Source organism: Marmota flaviventris, chromosome 17, assembly GCF_047511675.1.
Source record: "Marmota flaviventris isolate mMarFla1 chromosome 17, mMarFla1.hap1, whole genome shotgun sequence".
Taxonomy (NCBI): domain Eukaryota; kingdom Metazoa; phylum Chordata; class Mammalia; order Rodentia; family Sciuridae; genus Marmota; species Marmota flaviventris.
Genome location: NC_092514.1, coordinates 76,140,981 through 76,154,904, shown reverse-complemented (window position 1 = coordinate 76,154,904; position 13,924 = coordinate 76,140,981). Strand labels below are relative to the sequence as shown.

The 13,924-nt window shown below is 54.6% G+C and overlaps 1 protein-coding gene across 1 annotated transcript in view; it reads right to left on the bottom strand.

Moving 5' to 3' along the window:
- The window catches only part of Rnf213 (ring finger protein 213), a 92,940-nt gene that overhangs the window by 40,094 nt on the left and 38,922 nt on the right, over positions 1-13,924 (bottom strand). Inside the window, exons 20-28 of the mRNA XM_071603976.1 lie at positions 11,922-12,508; positions 10,980-11,145; positions 9,880-10,097; positions 8,831-8,971; positions 8,557-8,721; positions 6,630-7,785; positions 5,633-5,826; positions 5,272-5,427; positions 1,042-4,653 (exon numbers count right to left, since the gene is read on the bottom strand). Of these exons, the coding sequence (XP_071460077.1) occupies positions 1,042-4,653; positions 5,272-5,427; positions 5,633-5,826; positions 6,630-7,785; positions 8,557-8,721; positions 8,831-8,971; positions 9,880-10,097; positions 10,980-11,145; positions 11,922-12,508 (6,395 nt within the window). The remainder of the gene's footprint in view (positions 1-1,041; positions 4,654-5,271; positions 5,428-5,632; positions 5,827-6,629; positions 7,786-8,556; positions 8,722-8,830; positions 8,972-9,879; positions 10,098-10,979; positions 11,146-11,921; positions 12,509-13,924) is intronic.

The following is a 13,924-nucleotide window of genomic DNA, read 5'->3' as shown; positions in this document are numbered from 1 at the left end:
AATTGCTGAGGCTGGCTTTGGACTCTCGATGCTCCTGCCTCAGCCTCCCAAGCCTCTGGGATTATCAGTGTGTCCTTCATCCCCGACTTCAGATCCCTTCTCTGGGCCTGTCCTCAATGACCAGCTTCCAATTCTCACGTTCGACCACAGCAGACACACAAACTATGCCAAACAGATGCCACTACTGGCTCCTAAACCTGTGGCTCCTTCCTGGATTCTCCATGGCAATTGCGCAAAGCTGCAGTGAGCTCAGGAAGACTGTCCCCCACCTCTGTACCCTACATGGAGTTGGTGACTACCTCGGCCACACTGCCTGCTAACCGTTTGCAGTTTACACCACGCCAGCCGCCTCTTGACAGGTCTATCCTCTCAATGTCAGTCTCTTGCTCCACTGTCTTGCCATCGCCCAAGCAAGGGGCACATCTACGTACACCTTCCTCCACACTCCTGTGTAGGCAGGACCAAGGTCAAGGCTGCTGACAGGCCCTCCATGCATCTCTCCACCTGTCCCATCCCCAGGACCCAGCACTCACAGCCTGAACTTCACGCTCGGGCAGTGGTCCCCTCCTCGTCTCCTGCACAGATGCTGATTCAGACTCAGTGTCTGTGCTCCATGGAGCCCTCTGCCTCTGACGCCTGCCAGCCAGCCCTCACAGCCAGCCCAAGAGGCCTCTCTGAACTGCCTGTGATCCCTACCCTCACCTGGCTACACAACAGTGACCTATGACACTCAGGGCATCTGTTGGAAGGCATCCTCGTCCGTTACTCTAACAAGGTCCAAGGATGAGAAGCAAGCCAATCGACTGACACCCCGGGAGGGCCGGCAAGTGAAGTGAACACTGAACCCAGTGCTGCTCTCGGAGCAGAGCGCTGCTCACCCACAGGCAAGGGAAGCCTAACTGAGCTTATCCTCTGCGACTGACACAGAGGGGACACTCCCGCCTCCCATACCATGCACTGACTTAATGGAGTTGAGACGTCCCGGCCCCAGATCAGGACTCTTGGATGAAAGAAGACGGGGGAAGCTATGGGGACAGTCACCTCTGTGAAGATGGCATGACGCTCCAGGTCTGCGGTGCGAAGGTGGGCCTGGAGGAAATCGGCAAAGGAGTGGTGCTGCTGCTTGTTCCAGTATTCCTGCGACAGCGACTGTGCAGCAAACGAGCCCAGCGCAGAGGTGCTCAGCCGCACCATGGCATCCGGCGTGGCGCAGTCCAGCAGGATCCGCTTGGCCTCCTCGAACACCCTGTGGTACAGCTCCTCTGATGGGTCCCCGGGGCCCTGCCTCTCCACAGCCTGCAGCACCACAGAGGCACAGGCGTCGGAGTGGTAGCCGATGAAGACGTCAGCAGGGCTGTACTTGTGCCCAGCCAGGAACTGATGATGGGCCTTTACATTAGCAAACTGCTCTGCCCACCGCGTGAGCTCCTGCACGATGCTCTTCTGCCACCCCTGCAGCACCGAGCTCAGGTCCAGGTAGTGCTTCTCCAGCCGGTTAATGAGGGGCACGGGGAACTGCTCGTACACCACATTCTTCTCCTCGACGACAATCAGGCGAAAGTCGGGGTGGACCCGACACTTGACGCGATGGGTGCCGAGCCCGAGGTCCACGTACTTCTGGCCCCCGAGGTAGACGTAGTACTGGTTGAGCGCGTCGTACAGGCTCTCGTAGAGGTGCTGCAGGTTCAGCAGCACCACCATCTTGCCCGTCTCCATGCAGATCTTCACCCGGTTGATGTTTCTGCAGATCTGGGTGTACTCCTGGTCCCGGGGAAAACTGGAACCAAAGATGATCTCGGGCTGCTGGTCCTCACTGAAGAATGATCGCTGCAGGATCTGCAGGGCCACGTAGTTTTTGGTCAGCACCAGCAAGTAGCGGGACTCAGCATCTTCCAGCTCTCCAAGTGCCCCCCTTTGCAAGCCCCAACAAATGTTCTGCTTAATGAGCTCCAGGGTGCTGACCTCTCCCATGCACCAGGCCGCAGGTAAGCTGGCCGTAAAGATGTCCAAAGCGGGGATGTCATCTTTGCCACTGAAGTTCCGAAGGACCGCCTGCGCAATCTCCTGCGGGGAAGGCTTCCTGTTAGATGCTCTGGCGGTGGCGAAGACCATCTTGATGAGGCTGTAGTAGTCGCGAAGCCCGAAGAATTCCTTGTCCTGCCTCTGGCACACCATCTCATAGGCCTTGGCAAAGGGAGCGAAGTACCCTTGGACCCTGTCCTGCACCAGGCTGTCTGAAGAGCAGATCCCTCTGGCACTCTCTATGAGCTCCTTCTCACTGGGGCTGCCGCGGGACACAAAGATGCCCCGGTTCATCTTGGCAGGGTCGAGGGCCCAGTTGGAAATACCTATGAAGCCGACTTTTTTGTGGGGGGCGGGATCGTCTTCAATGCACCCGTCTTCCAGCAGGGGGTGCAGAGTCTTCAGAGGCATTTTGGGGGAATCTTCTGCCAAGCCGACCTCATCCAGCACCACCACAGACACGTACTGCTGCAGGTCCTTCCCCTGCTGGAAGCGAGCGCACTGCTTGAAGGTGTTGATGATGCCCTGTGGGGTGGAGTGGGGGCTACACTGGAAGGACACCAGGTGGACCTGCTTCAGGCTGCGGAAGAGAGCGGAGTGCGCGGCCTGGCCCTGCATGGCATCGGCCACGATGGTCTTGGCGAGAGATTTGGAGCTGCCAGGCTTCCCCACCAGGAAGAGGGGGATCTTCAGCTCAATGCAGATGACCATCATGAAGACGTTCTCCTTCAGAGCCAAGTTCCTGGCTATGGTTTTCCTCAGAGGCACCCCACTCAGGAAAAGATCCTGTGCGTGCGTGATCTCATCCAGGATGACCCGGCTGTCGTCATATGGTTCTGGAAAGGACCTGCAAATGGCTCTGCGGTAGGACTCCTTGTCCTCTAGGGAGGCGTGGTAACAGACCCCCACTGCCAGCACCAGGGACCAGAGGACGGGGTCTCTCCTGAAGTTATTTTTGCTGACACGGGACTCGCAGAGAAAGGTGTTCAACTTCTCCAAGAGCATCTCGCTGCGGCCATGAAACCACGTGAACACCTTCACACAGCGCTCCACATCCCGGAGGCTGACGAAACTGCACTCACTTTTAGTGTTCCTCATGAACCTCTGAGAGGCAGAGAGCACTTCCGTGATCACACAAGTCTCGTCCTCGCTGATCCTGACGTGGTCCACCAGTCTCTGCACAATCTGTTGGATGTAGAGTTTTTCTGAAGTGTCATTCAGCTGCCCAAAGTCCCACACCAGAGGAATCAGACTCGGGGGCAGGGCGTGGACACGGTACACCAGCTGCCTGAGGGGAATGGAGCCCAGCCTGTCTGCCGTCTCCTCTGCACTGACCCTGTACCCCAAACCAGCCGACTCCAAACGGCAGATGGTCTCCCGGGAGTGCTTCCTGTAAGGGTTGCAGGCAGCTATGATGTGCAAGCCTGAGTCCTCCTCCAGGGGCTGGCCATCCACAGTCCGGTCACACAAGACTTCCTTGATACAGCTTATGGCTTCTGTTGTGTTGGCTTCATCAAAGAACAAGATGGTGTCCAACTGGTGTTGGTCCTTATTGGAGAAGGCAGTATCCTCGGCTTCCCAGACTTTGGAGTGGATCATGGCTGCAGTTGTTCCTCCATGGACCTTGACCAGCTTCATGGTCTCAGCCTGGGCACCACAACGCCGCAGATCACTAAGGAATTTAATGAGCCTGGTTTTCCCACAGCCGGTTTCTCCCATGATGATAACTGGGATCCCACAGCGGAACCGCATCTCAATGGCCAGGATCTTGAGCATGTTGTCTGTGGTAAGCTCGTATGTTTCATCAGGGTCCAGGGCCCATGGGATTCCCAGTGCCAGGCAGAGTCTCAAGAGTTTCTCATGTCTGGGCAGGTTATCAAAGTCAACATTAAAAGGCACCCTCTGCAGCGACAGACCCCTGTACAGTTCTGCTGTCATGACATCTTTCTTGATTATCTTCCCATTGAGATGGTTGATGGCATCGACACTACCCTTGTTATTGGGCCGGAGATGGAAGCCTATGAATGTCATTGTCACACGGTCGCCATTGAAGAACACATATGGGTGCGGCTCTGACTCCCACCTCCTTCGGAGTGTAAAGGGGGCAAGGTCTTCTTCATCAACCCCATCCATGGTGACCGTGTGCTTCCCTGGGCTCTGGTCAGAGGTGTGAAGTGTTGGAGTCGCAAAGTCTCTTGCCATGAAGATCATGAAGGTGACCACAAAGTTCTTGAAGCCACTCAGTGTGTCTCCCGTGAAATCTGGGTTGCAGAACACAGAGGCCTCACAGTCCTTCAGCTGACAGTTGAGGAACCGAGCAAAGTTCCGAAGTTCTGACCAGGAGGGGTTGATGACCCCACAGTAGATGAGGAGGTGCTGGATGCACTCCCCCGGGGTGCCTTCAACAGACCCTTCTTCGTATCGAAATGTGTCTAGGTTTTGCTTTCGATGGAATCGTTTTAAGTATTGGAAAGGTCTTTGGAAAGTGGCACTGCGGAACTCGGTCCTGTCCATTCCAGGCTCCAGGAAGCTCCTCTCAGGGCTCAGCTCCATGTCTATCACTTCTTTGGGAGGTCTGCAGGTGACTTTGGGGAATATGTCAAGAAAACTGAACTTCGGGGCATGTGGATTCTGCAAAGAAGAGACAAAGAAGTGAGAAGGTGATTTCCTGGAAGACGCCCAAGTTAACCCTCCACGCTCTACCCTGGAAGGGCCTCTAGGAGAACCCTCACTTGGCAGCACGTGGCCTTCAGCAGGCTCTTGTTCACAGAGGCTGGCATCTGCACATTAGGGCATCACAGAAGCCCAACCACAACAGCTGTGTTATTAACCAGGAAGCCTTCCAACCCAGCCTCCTGTGGCTCCATCTCTCACCAACCACAAACACCCACGTGACCACAGAACTCCCTCCTGACAGCTAATGGGGTCCCATGCATGAAGTCTCCCTGCCATCTTCACTGGCAGTGAAGGAGGTGGTGGCTGTCCATGGAGGAACCTCTGCACTCAGCATAGCTGGGACTCCACCCTGTAATGATCTGACGGATACAGAAAGATCCAAGATGCTGCCAATCCATGAGAGCATTCTCAATCCAGTGAGCTTTAAGACCTATCTCCAAGCATGTATTCCTGACACTTTGCTCACTGCTTGCCTAAGGTGAGAGTGAGAAACAACTAAGACGTGTCACCCAGGCCACAGGACACAGATTTGAAGGTGTGCTGTGACCACCTGCAAATGCCCCATGTACATACCAGCTTTAAAGACCGCTTTAGCAGTCCTGAATTTCCTTCTGGAATTTCAACGATATATAAATGGCGCGGGTTCCGAAGCCACATTTTCCCACTTATATCCATCAGGTATTGCAAAATGAGGAGTTTGAAAAGAAAGACCCAAGTTCCAGTCTGTACCTAGAAACAGAGGAGCACAGGTTTGTAAAGACATAATTGATGACCACTCCTCCCAAGCCCCTGGACCCTCTGTCTTGTTCCCTGAGAGAAGGGTACTGACCAGGGGCAGGCGTAGAAGGGAAGGACTCTTCGGACAGGGAGAAACAGGTGGGCCCTGGGAATCACATCTTCTGACATGGCCATCCAGTTGCCACACAGCACTTACCGAAGCAGTCACATCCAAGTGGAACAGCATGGGTGTTTTCTGGTACTGAGCATCCAAGAAAGGCAGGAGGGAGCCCAGGACACAGCTCTCATCCACCTGAGCCTCTGTCAACCGGATTATCTTTAAAGGCACCTTTCTGTTGTTTAACTTCCTTTTCAGTTTCTCATGCAGTCTCTTCACATAGAGCGATTTCCCTGTTAAAATAAGGAAATTAGATCCCCAGGCCTTGGACCAAGAGAAACAGGATCCAGAGACTAGAAGTTACTTCTCAGCAGTGGCACACCCCTTCGGAGGCTGAAGCAGGAGGACCGTAAGTTAAAGGCCAGCCTCAGCAACTCAGTGAGGCCCTGAGCAACTTAGCAAGACCCGGTCTCTAAATAAAAAAGGCTGGGAATGTGCCTCAGAGATAGGGAACCCCTGGGGTAAATCCCCAGTTTAAAAAAAAAAAAAAAAAAGTTCTTTGTATAAAATTCATAAGTGACACCATGGAACACCAGATCGGAGCACAGTCCACCACGAAGCCAGAGTCCCCGCCGCACCGGCAGCCAGGCCACTAGCAGGACAGCAGTGGAGGTGTAATAAAGTAAAGCAGAGCGGTGTCCCCAGGGAAGGGGAGCCGGCTCGGTCCTGACAGGGCGCAGTGCTGTCGCGGGAGGGAGTCCAAGGAAGCCTGGAGGAGAGCACGAGGCCCCGCCTCCTGGGCCACGCCCCCTGCACCTCTGCTCCTGCCAACGCGGCCAGCCAGGAGGACTCGGCAGAGTCCACGCAGGAAAAAAGTGACCTGCACAAAAGGGCCCCCGGGGAGGAGCAGGGCTCCAGGAACTGCAACCTGGGACAAAAGGAGGTCCCCTTCTAGGGGAAGCGCTGACTGCAGGGCGTCAGACCCTCCTGAGACTCACTTTCCCACCTGCAGAGGGTGTCATCTGAGGTGCTACAGAGGCAGGGGTCAGTGGGCAGCCCTGAAGGACTGCCCTGCCCACCCCAGAGCTCTCATTACCAACTCCGGCTCTCTCCGAGGACACGATCCCCACACACATCCGGTCTCTGAACACAGCTGCTGCTGACAGGGTCTGTGCTGGGACCTGGTAGTGACGTGCCAGGTAGTCCCGGATGGCATGGAGGGACGAGGCCTGGGGGATGAGGTGGGCCTTGTGCTGGCTGAAGGCCGAGGGCAGGTAGCAGCGCTCCTGTGCCGCGTCGCAGACCAGCACCAGCTGGTAGTCCTCCCGGGGACACTGTGTGCACAGGCTGCGGAAGAGGGCCTCCGCCTGGCAGGCCACCTCGTAGCTCAGCTGATCCGCGAACAGCAGGCTGTAGACCTTGTGCCCCTGGGGAACCGGGGCCAGGCAGCGGCGCAGGAGCAGGGCCACCTCTTCTAATGTGGTCTCTGGGGTACAGAGCAGCACCTCATCAAAAGTAGGCAGGGGCTGGCCCGGGGCCTGCATGTAGATGGCCAGGGCAGCCAACAGCACCTCAGAGTGGCCACACAAGACCAGGTTGGGCTGGCCAGCCTGCAGACCCACGGGGAGAGACCGCTCCACAGGAGGCCTGCCCATCCTGGCCAGGCGAGCCAGACAGTGGCCCAGGGCCTCCAGGTCCAGGCAGCCAGGCAGAAAGACACTCATGCTCTCCAGGGACTCTTCCATGATGGCCCTCAGCTTGGTCACCAGGCTGATCTCAGAGGACTGCAATGGAAGTAACTTTTCCGTCACTGTCCTCACGCGGTGTCCGCTGCCCTCACTGAACCCCACAGTGGCCCTTAAGACGTCGGCTGGGGTGCAGTTGTCTTTGATGAAGGACAGCATCATGAGGGCAGCTGCGCTGGGTCTCTGCTTCATGAGCTCGGTGCTCAGGAGGACCAGCTGCTCGGCCGTGTAGAAGTTGAGGTAGAAGTGCTCCCTGCGCTTCCTGCTCACCAGCTCCTTCCAGTCATCCAGGAAGCGCTCCATCTGCCTGCAGAGGGCTTCCAGGAGCTGGGGGACGTCCCCACTCTCTGTCAGCTGGCTCACCAACTCCAAGTGGAAGTCCATGCGGACGGAGACGCCGTTCCTGGGGCAGCAGTAGACCTCGGCAGTCCAGGTCCGAAATAGCAGGTTTCCCGCAGAGTACAGGTTCAGGAAGGCTTGCATGAGCCGCTGCACGTGGCAGAATACCTGGGGGACACAGGGGCATGAGGCAGACCTCACAGTGAGCTACTGGACACACACGGGTTCAAGGGGCTGGGTGACTGGGAAACAGGATCCGCCTCAGGAGAGGGCTCCCTCCTTCTGGAAGTGATCAGTGCTGGATAGGAATGTCGACTGTGGGCTGGGCGGGTGGTAGAGCACTTGCCTCTTACGTGCCGGGCCCGGGCTCTACGCCCAGCACTGGGGGGAAAAAGTCAGTTGTGAAATCCAAAAACACTATAAGGAAAGAAGCTATAACACAAGCAAGAGACCATTACACAGACCAACAACCTGTGTCGCAGTGACTCCAGGAGTGCTCTACCATCGAGTTATGTCCCCAGCCCTTTTCATTTTCAGACAGGATCTCACCAAATCGCTGAGGCTGGCCTCTAACTTGCAATCCTCCTGCTTCAGCCGCACAAGTGGCTGGCGTCACAGACATGTGCCATCAGAATCTTGAGGGGTTGACTTTGCCAATTTACAGAGTAAATGAAGGCATTCATGCTTCTTCCTCCCTGGTCACCTCCTGTTCCACGCAGCTAACTCAACTACCAGCTGGTGACAGATCCTCCTGGGGGACCTAATACCTCCAGGACCTATCCCTCTACTGATTTCTCCAGGCAAGGTGCACCCTGCAGACCACCAGCTCCACTCTCTGAAGTCACTCTGCCCAGCAGAGGCCAACCCCTGCCCCTGTCCCTCCATGGGCAGCGGGGCAGTGAATGTGCCCAGCCTGAGGCAACAGCGGCAGCCGCTCACCTCAGAGAACTTTTCTACTTCCATATTCTTGTGGTCTTTCTTGCCAGACATCAGCATCAGCTTGTTTAAAAGATCCTTCAGCTCTTCCAAAGAGTAGGAGCGCCCTGGCTCCAGGCCACTGTGACCCCCAGGGAGGATCAGGCGCAGGACAGCATCTGATGAGATCTGGGAGGCACAATATATTCAGAGGTCATTTTCTGGTGGCTAAAACCCCGACTCGGCAGCGGGCCAGTGCATGCCACCAACACCACACCTTGAATCTAGGAAGGCTCACCTTCTGGTCACTTGTGGGTGCCCTGATCTCATAAATGCCTCTGCTATTGATGGCAGTAGCCAGGGACAGGGACGAGAGCTCGATGGACCCATGGCTTTCCTTCACCGTCTTCAGCCACTCCAGATTCCTGGCAGAGTCTCGCTGTTGGGACAAAAGCAGAGAATATGGGCCAGGGTGAGAATGAGGTCTTCCTCCCTCCTGCCTCTGCCCTTGCTGGGCAAACTGCACCCACCCTCCCCCAGGGCTCCAGGTACAGCTGCTCACCCAGTGTCACTCCCTCAGGACCCTGGTCACTTAGTGTGGCTTTGCTGACGTGGGTTCCTAGCTAACCCTTGGAGTGCATATGGCCTGCACTGACGGATGCTTGGGTGGAGAGCCAGAGGCTGCGCTCCCCAGAGGGAAGCCACCGACTGCTGGGTCCCCAGAACAGAGGCCCTCCGAGAAGAGATTCGTCACTGAACAGCAGCCCTGTGTTCTTACTGTCCTGCCACGGTCCCCAAACACCACCAGAAGAACTTAGGAAAAACTGCAACAGACGGGAGCTTCTGGCAGAAAAACTGCCAACTGCTCTGTCTCTGCATCTCCCACCGCCATCCACTCGCAGGGGCAGACGTCCTGAGCCTGTTGCAGGCCTCTGGACGTCTCTGCTCACTGGGCAAGTTATGCAGCACCGTGAACCCAGACCCTGCACATGCACTTCACTGCAATGTTGTCTTTCTTCCGATAAAAAAGTTAATAGATTGTGAAGACTACATGAAAGAAATAAAAGGGTGATTACTATCATTTAGAGAAAACCACTGCACACCCTTTCACATGCTTCCTACCGTGCTCTGTCCACACCTGTCCTGTAGGGCGGACACTGCTCTTGACCTGCAGTTCTGTAGCTCCCTTCCCACCCAAGACAAAGAAAGCATGTCCATAGGTGAAAGCTGCTTTTAAACATGCGTTCAAGCAGCTGCCTACATGCCTCCGTGACCATGTGCCCTCAAAGCACAGCTGCTGCCCAGGGCTGCAAGTCTCCAGGCCTTAGAACCAGGAACAAGACGCACCAGCTTGCTGGGCAGGTGGGGGTCGTTTTTCAGAGCCTTCCACAGCTCCTTCAGCAGCTCCATGAACTCGCTGAAGCCGGCCTTCTTGTCCAGCTTGTACAGCAGGGACGCGTAGCCCTGCACAGCATCGTGCAGGCAGGCCACCCGGTCCACGTCAATGTCACTCTCTCCAGCCGAGATGGAGGCCAAGTCCACAAATACCTTGAGCTCGGTGATGCCTGGGGGCACAGAAGAGGTCAGCACAGGACCATGCCACGATGCTGCACAAATCACACCTGGGGCACGGTCCTTAGCGAGGCCATCAGTGGACACTTAGTAAACATCTAGGGCCTGCTCCACTTCCTGCCTTCAGTTCCAACTCCAGGACACCTTTACTTTTGCAGTACATGATCCCACCACTGACCAACAACTAACCTCTACCAGACAATGTCCCAGGCACTGTACTAGCCTTGTGTGGACCTTATTTCCTTTAATTCTCAGACATCATTACTTAAACAAAAACAGGTTCAATTGGTAACCAATATGTGGACAATTAATTATTTAAAAAACTGAGCTAATTCTCCTGGGGTTAATTATTAATCAAATAACATACATCAAAGCAGACTCAGGAGTAGAAGGTAGAGTCAGCAGTGATGGATGAGCGCGGAGCCAGTGTAGCCTCAGGGCCACAAGGAAGCAGGCCCCAGGCCTCTGTGGTGTCAGTGCTGTCCCTCTCCACCTCCTGGCCTTTATTTCCTACCTATCCCCCATCCCAAATTGAATCCACACAACCATGCAGGTGCCCAGCCCTAGGCAGGGAAAGAAATGCACACCTTCTGCCCACTTGCTGCAGGAACGGCCCATGCAGCCAAGAGCTTGCCCAGGCCTCTGGCAGAATGAGCTGGAAGGATGCTCAGGAAAGCGACGCTGGACTCCACAGATGGAGAGAGCAGCTCAGGAAACAGTTTAACCAGAACCCTGAGAAGCTAGCCTGAGGCAAACTCTCTGTGGGCCTGGAGGCAGACACTGTCCCCCAGCTGACGCACCCACGCGATGGAGGTGGGATGGCCTCCAGTTCGGAGCCCCACTTGGCAAACACCTGAAGCCGAGCTCCCCCGTACCTCCCAGCGCCTCGTGCAGCCAGCTGACGAACTCCTTCTGCAGAGCCAGTTCCTGCAGACACTGGCGGCGGGGCTCACTGATGTCCTGCAGCCGCTTCTTGGCCCGGATGAGCTGCGGGCTGATCTGGTCCAGTCTCTCATGGCGGGTGGCCTCAAAGTCATCAATCTGCAAAACAAAGCTCTGCTGTGGGCTGCACCAGCGACCACCCATGCCTGCCCTCCCGTGTGCCTGGACCAGCAGCTGCTACAGCTACAGGGTGACACACTCTTGCACAAAGGACAGCATGACCCCCACTGCGCTCCTTGCTGGGCTGCAATAGCTACTGTCCACGGCACCCAGGTCCCATGAGGAAGCTTTTATGGACTTTGAAACCTGCTCCTCACGGCAGCCCCACCAGGTCCAAATCATTGACTTCTCTGTTTAGGGCAGTTACAGACGTGCTGACAGGTTCAAGTTTAGGTACGGACCATTCCACACTCTGCTAAGTTTTAAGCACTATCATATCTGTCTCTCCCGGAACATGAACCACACACTGATAAACCTGGGGCTAGGAAACAGGACAAAGAGACGCGGGCCTGAGCCACAGTGGGAGCAACGTACCGTTTGAAATTCCCACGTGAACTAGGAGAGATACCTGGACAGATGGCAAAACATTTCCTTTTGTGATTTTATAAAATAAAGAGAAGAGATTTTTCTGGGAAAGGGGATGGTTTCTCTATCCTAAATTTTTGGTTCTCATATTGATCCAAAAAAACTCACTCACTCAGGAATAGTCACATTATCTTAAGCAAAGGTAAAAACGCAGGTCTCAGAATGTTCCAGTGCAGCCCAGACGAGAGCCCTTGAAACAGGATGCCACACTGTCCTTCCCAGAAGCCCTGGGGCTTCTGAGGAGTCTGAGGTAGCCCCCACCTCACAGGAGCCCCCAACAAATAACTTACAAAGTTTATTAAAGTGTAAAGAACACTGAAGTCGCCAGTCAATCCAAAATTATTTTTGACATCCAAGATGACCTTGGCCGAGCTGATGGCCTGGTGCAGGCTATGGTACTCCTTGATCTGCTCAACGCGCTCCGAGATCCAGCCTCTCTGGGCCTGGGGGTCTACTCTACACATAATCTGGAGGTCTGAAGTCAGGTCATTGTATTTATCTATAAAGTCCTTGAAGATGACATTGATTTCTGCAAACGTGACCTCTCCTGACTTCAGATCCTGATACAGTTTCGTGAACCTCTGGTAACAAGGCGAGTACAAGTACTCATAGGCGTCTAGAAGCTCAAGGGTCGGCCTTTCAGATTCCCCTTTGGGATCACTCAATGATTCTGCGGCTTCTTCCCAGAAAACCTGGAAGATGTGGCTGTCTATCAGCGAGTCTATCGTTCCAGCCAATTCCTGGGCTTTGGGATCCAGGTTGTAGTGCGTCATCTGCTTGAAGGCCAAGGACGATGGCTGGCTCACCACCATGGCTTCATTCAGTCTTTTGAGGTTCAGGTCTTCTGAGTGTCTTGCTTCAATCTCTCCAAAATCCACTTTGGACACCATAAGGAAACAAAGAAGTGAGACTGCCAGTCACGTGGCATCTTATTTTACTTTCCCAGTATTTCTAATTTCTTTGTTAAGAAAACACAAGTGAATACCATTGCTGAGAATTTTTTCTCAGGAAGATTCATCCCTCCTCCCCTCCACCCCACCAGCGGCTTGTTCATCAGTTTTCATGATAAAGAGCAGACTGCAAGCTCTTGTGTGGACAGGACAGTTGGAAACACACGTCCATCTCCTCCCACCCAAACCTCACTCCAGTGATGGATTAGAAATTGTTTTTAAAAGACTACAACCAGCAGGGACCAGAGGAGCAGAAAAGTTGCCGAGAGCAACAGGAGCTAGAAGTGGAAAGACAGCCACACCAGAGGCAAAGGACACTTGGGGCCTGAGTACCTAGACCCTGGGGACACAGTGACATGAGTTCAGTCAGGCCTGGCACAAGCTCCTGGCAAGCAAGGACACTAGCTGTAAGGTCACCCTAGACCAGGGGAGGTAGAGAGGGATCAGGAAGTGGGTTCAAGGTGTGTTTAAGAAGCAATGAGGGGCTGGGGATGTGGCTCAAGTGGTAGCGCGCTCGCCTGGCATGCCTGTGGCCTGGGTTCGATCCTCATCACCACATACAAACAAAGATGTTGTGTCCACCGAAAACTAAATAAATAAAAAGAAGAGCCTCTAAAAAAAAAAAGAAGCAATGAGTGAGAGTCCAGCCCCACCTGGCAAGGGCAGGGAGGACCACCTGCAGGGCTCTCAGGCCTGGAGGCCTCTCTAGACACAGACCTGTCCTAGGCAGCTACCGAGGACGGGGAGGATGACACGGCCCTCAGGAAGAAGAACTGGAGTAAAAGTGGGCTCACCTCCTCCTCTCCCTCTTGGCTCCAGGAACCTGGCAGCCGGCAGGGGCTGCAAATGGGAGACCCACAGGAGAAGCCCTCAAGGACCAGGTCAACTCCAGGGCAGCCACAGAGCCCCAGGGGCCATGCCCAGAAGCCCTTAACATGTCAGTCCACTTGTGGAGACTGGTTCACAGACACAGACAACAAAAATCTCTAAACAGAAGAGGAAAATCTATTTTTTTTTTTTTTTTTTTGGTACTGGGGGATTGTACTCAGGGGCACTTGACTACTGAGCCACATCCCCAGCCCTATTTTGTATTATATTTAGAGACAGGGTCTCACTGAGTTGCTTAGTGCCTCGCCGTTGCTGAGGCTGGCTTTGAACTCACAGTTCTCCTGCCTCAGCCTCCAGAGCTGCTGGGCAGGAAAGTCTTTAAAATGCAAAACAGACACCAAAAATCCCAACAGTAGCTCAGTGGTAGCACGCTTCCTAGCATGTGTGAGGCACTGAGTTCCTTCTCAGCACCACATACAAATAAATGAAAAATAAAGGTACATCAACAACCAAAA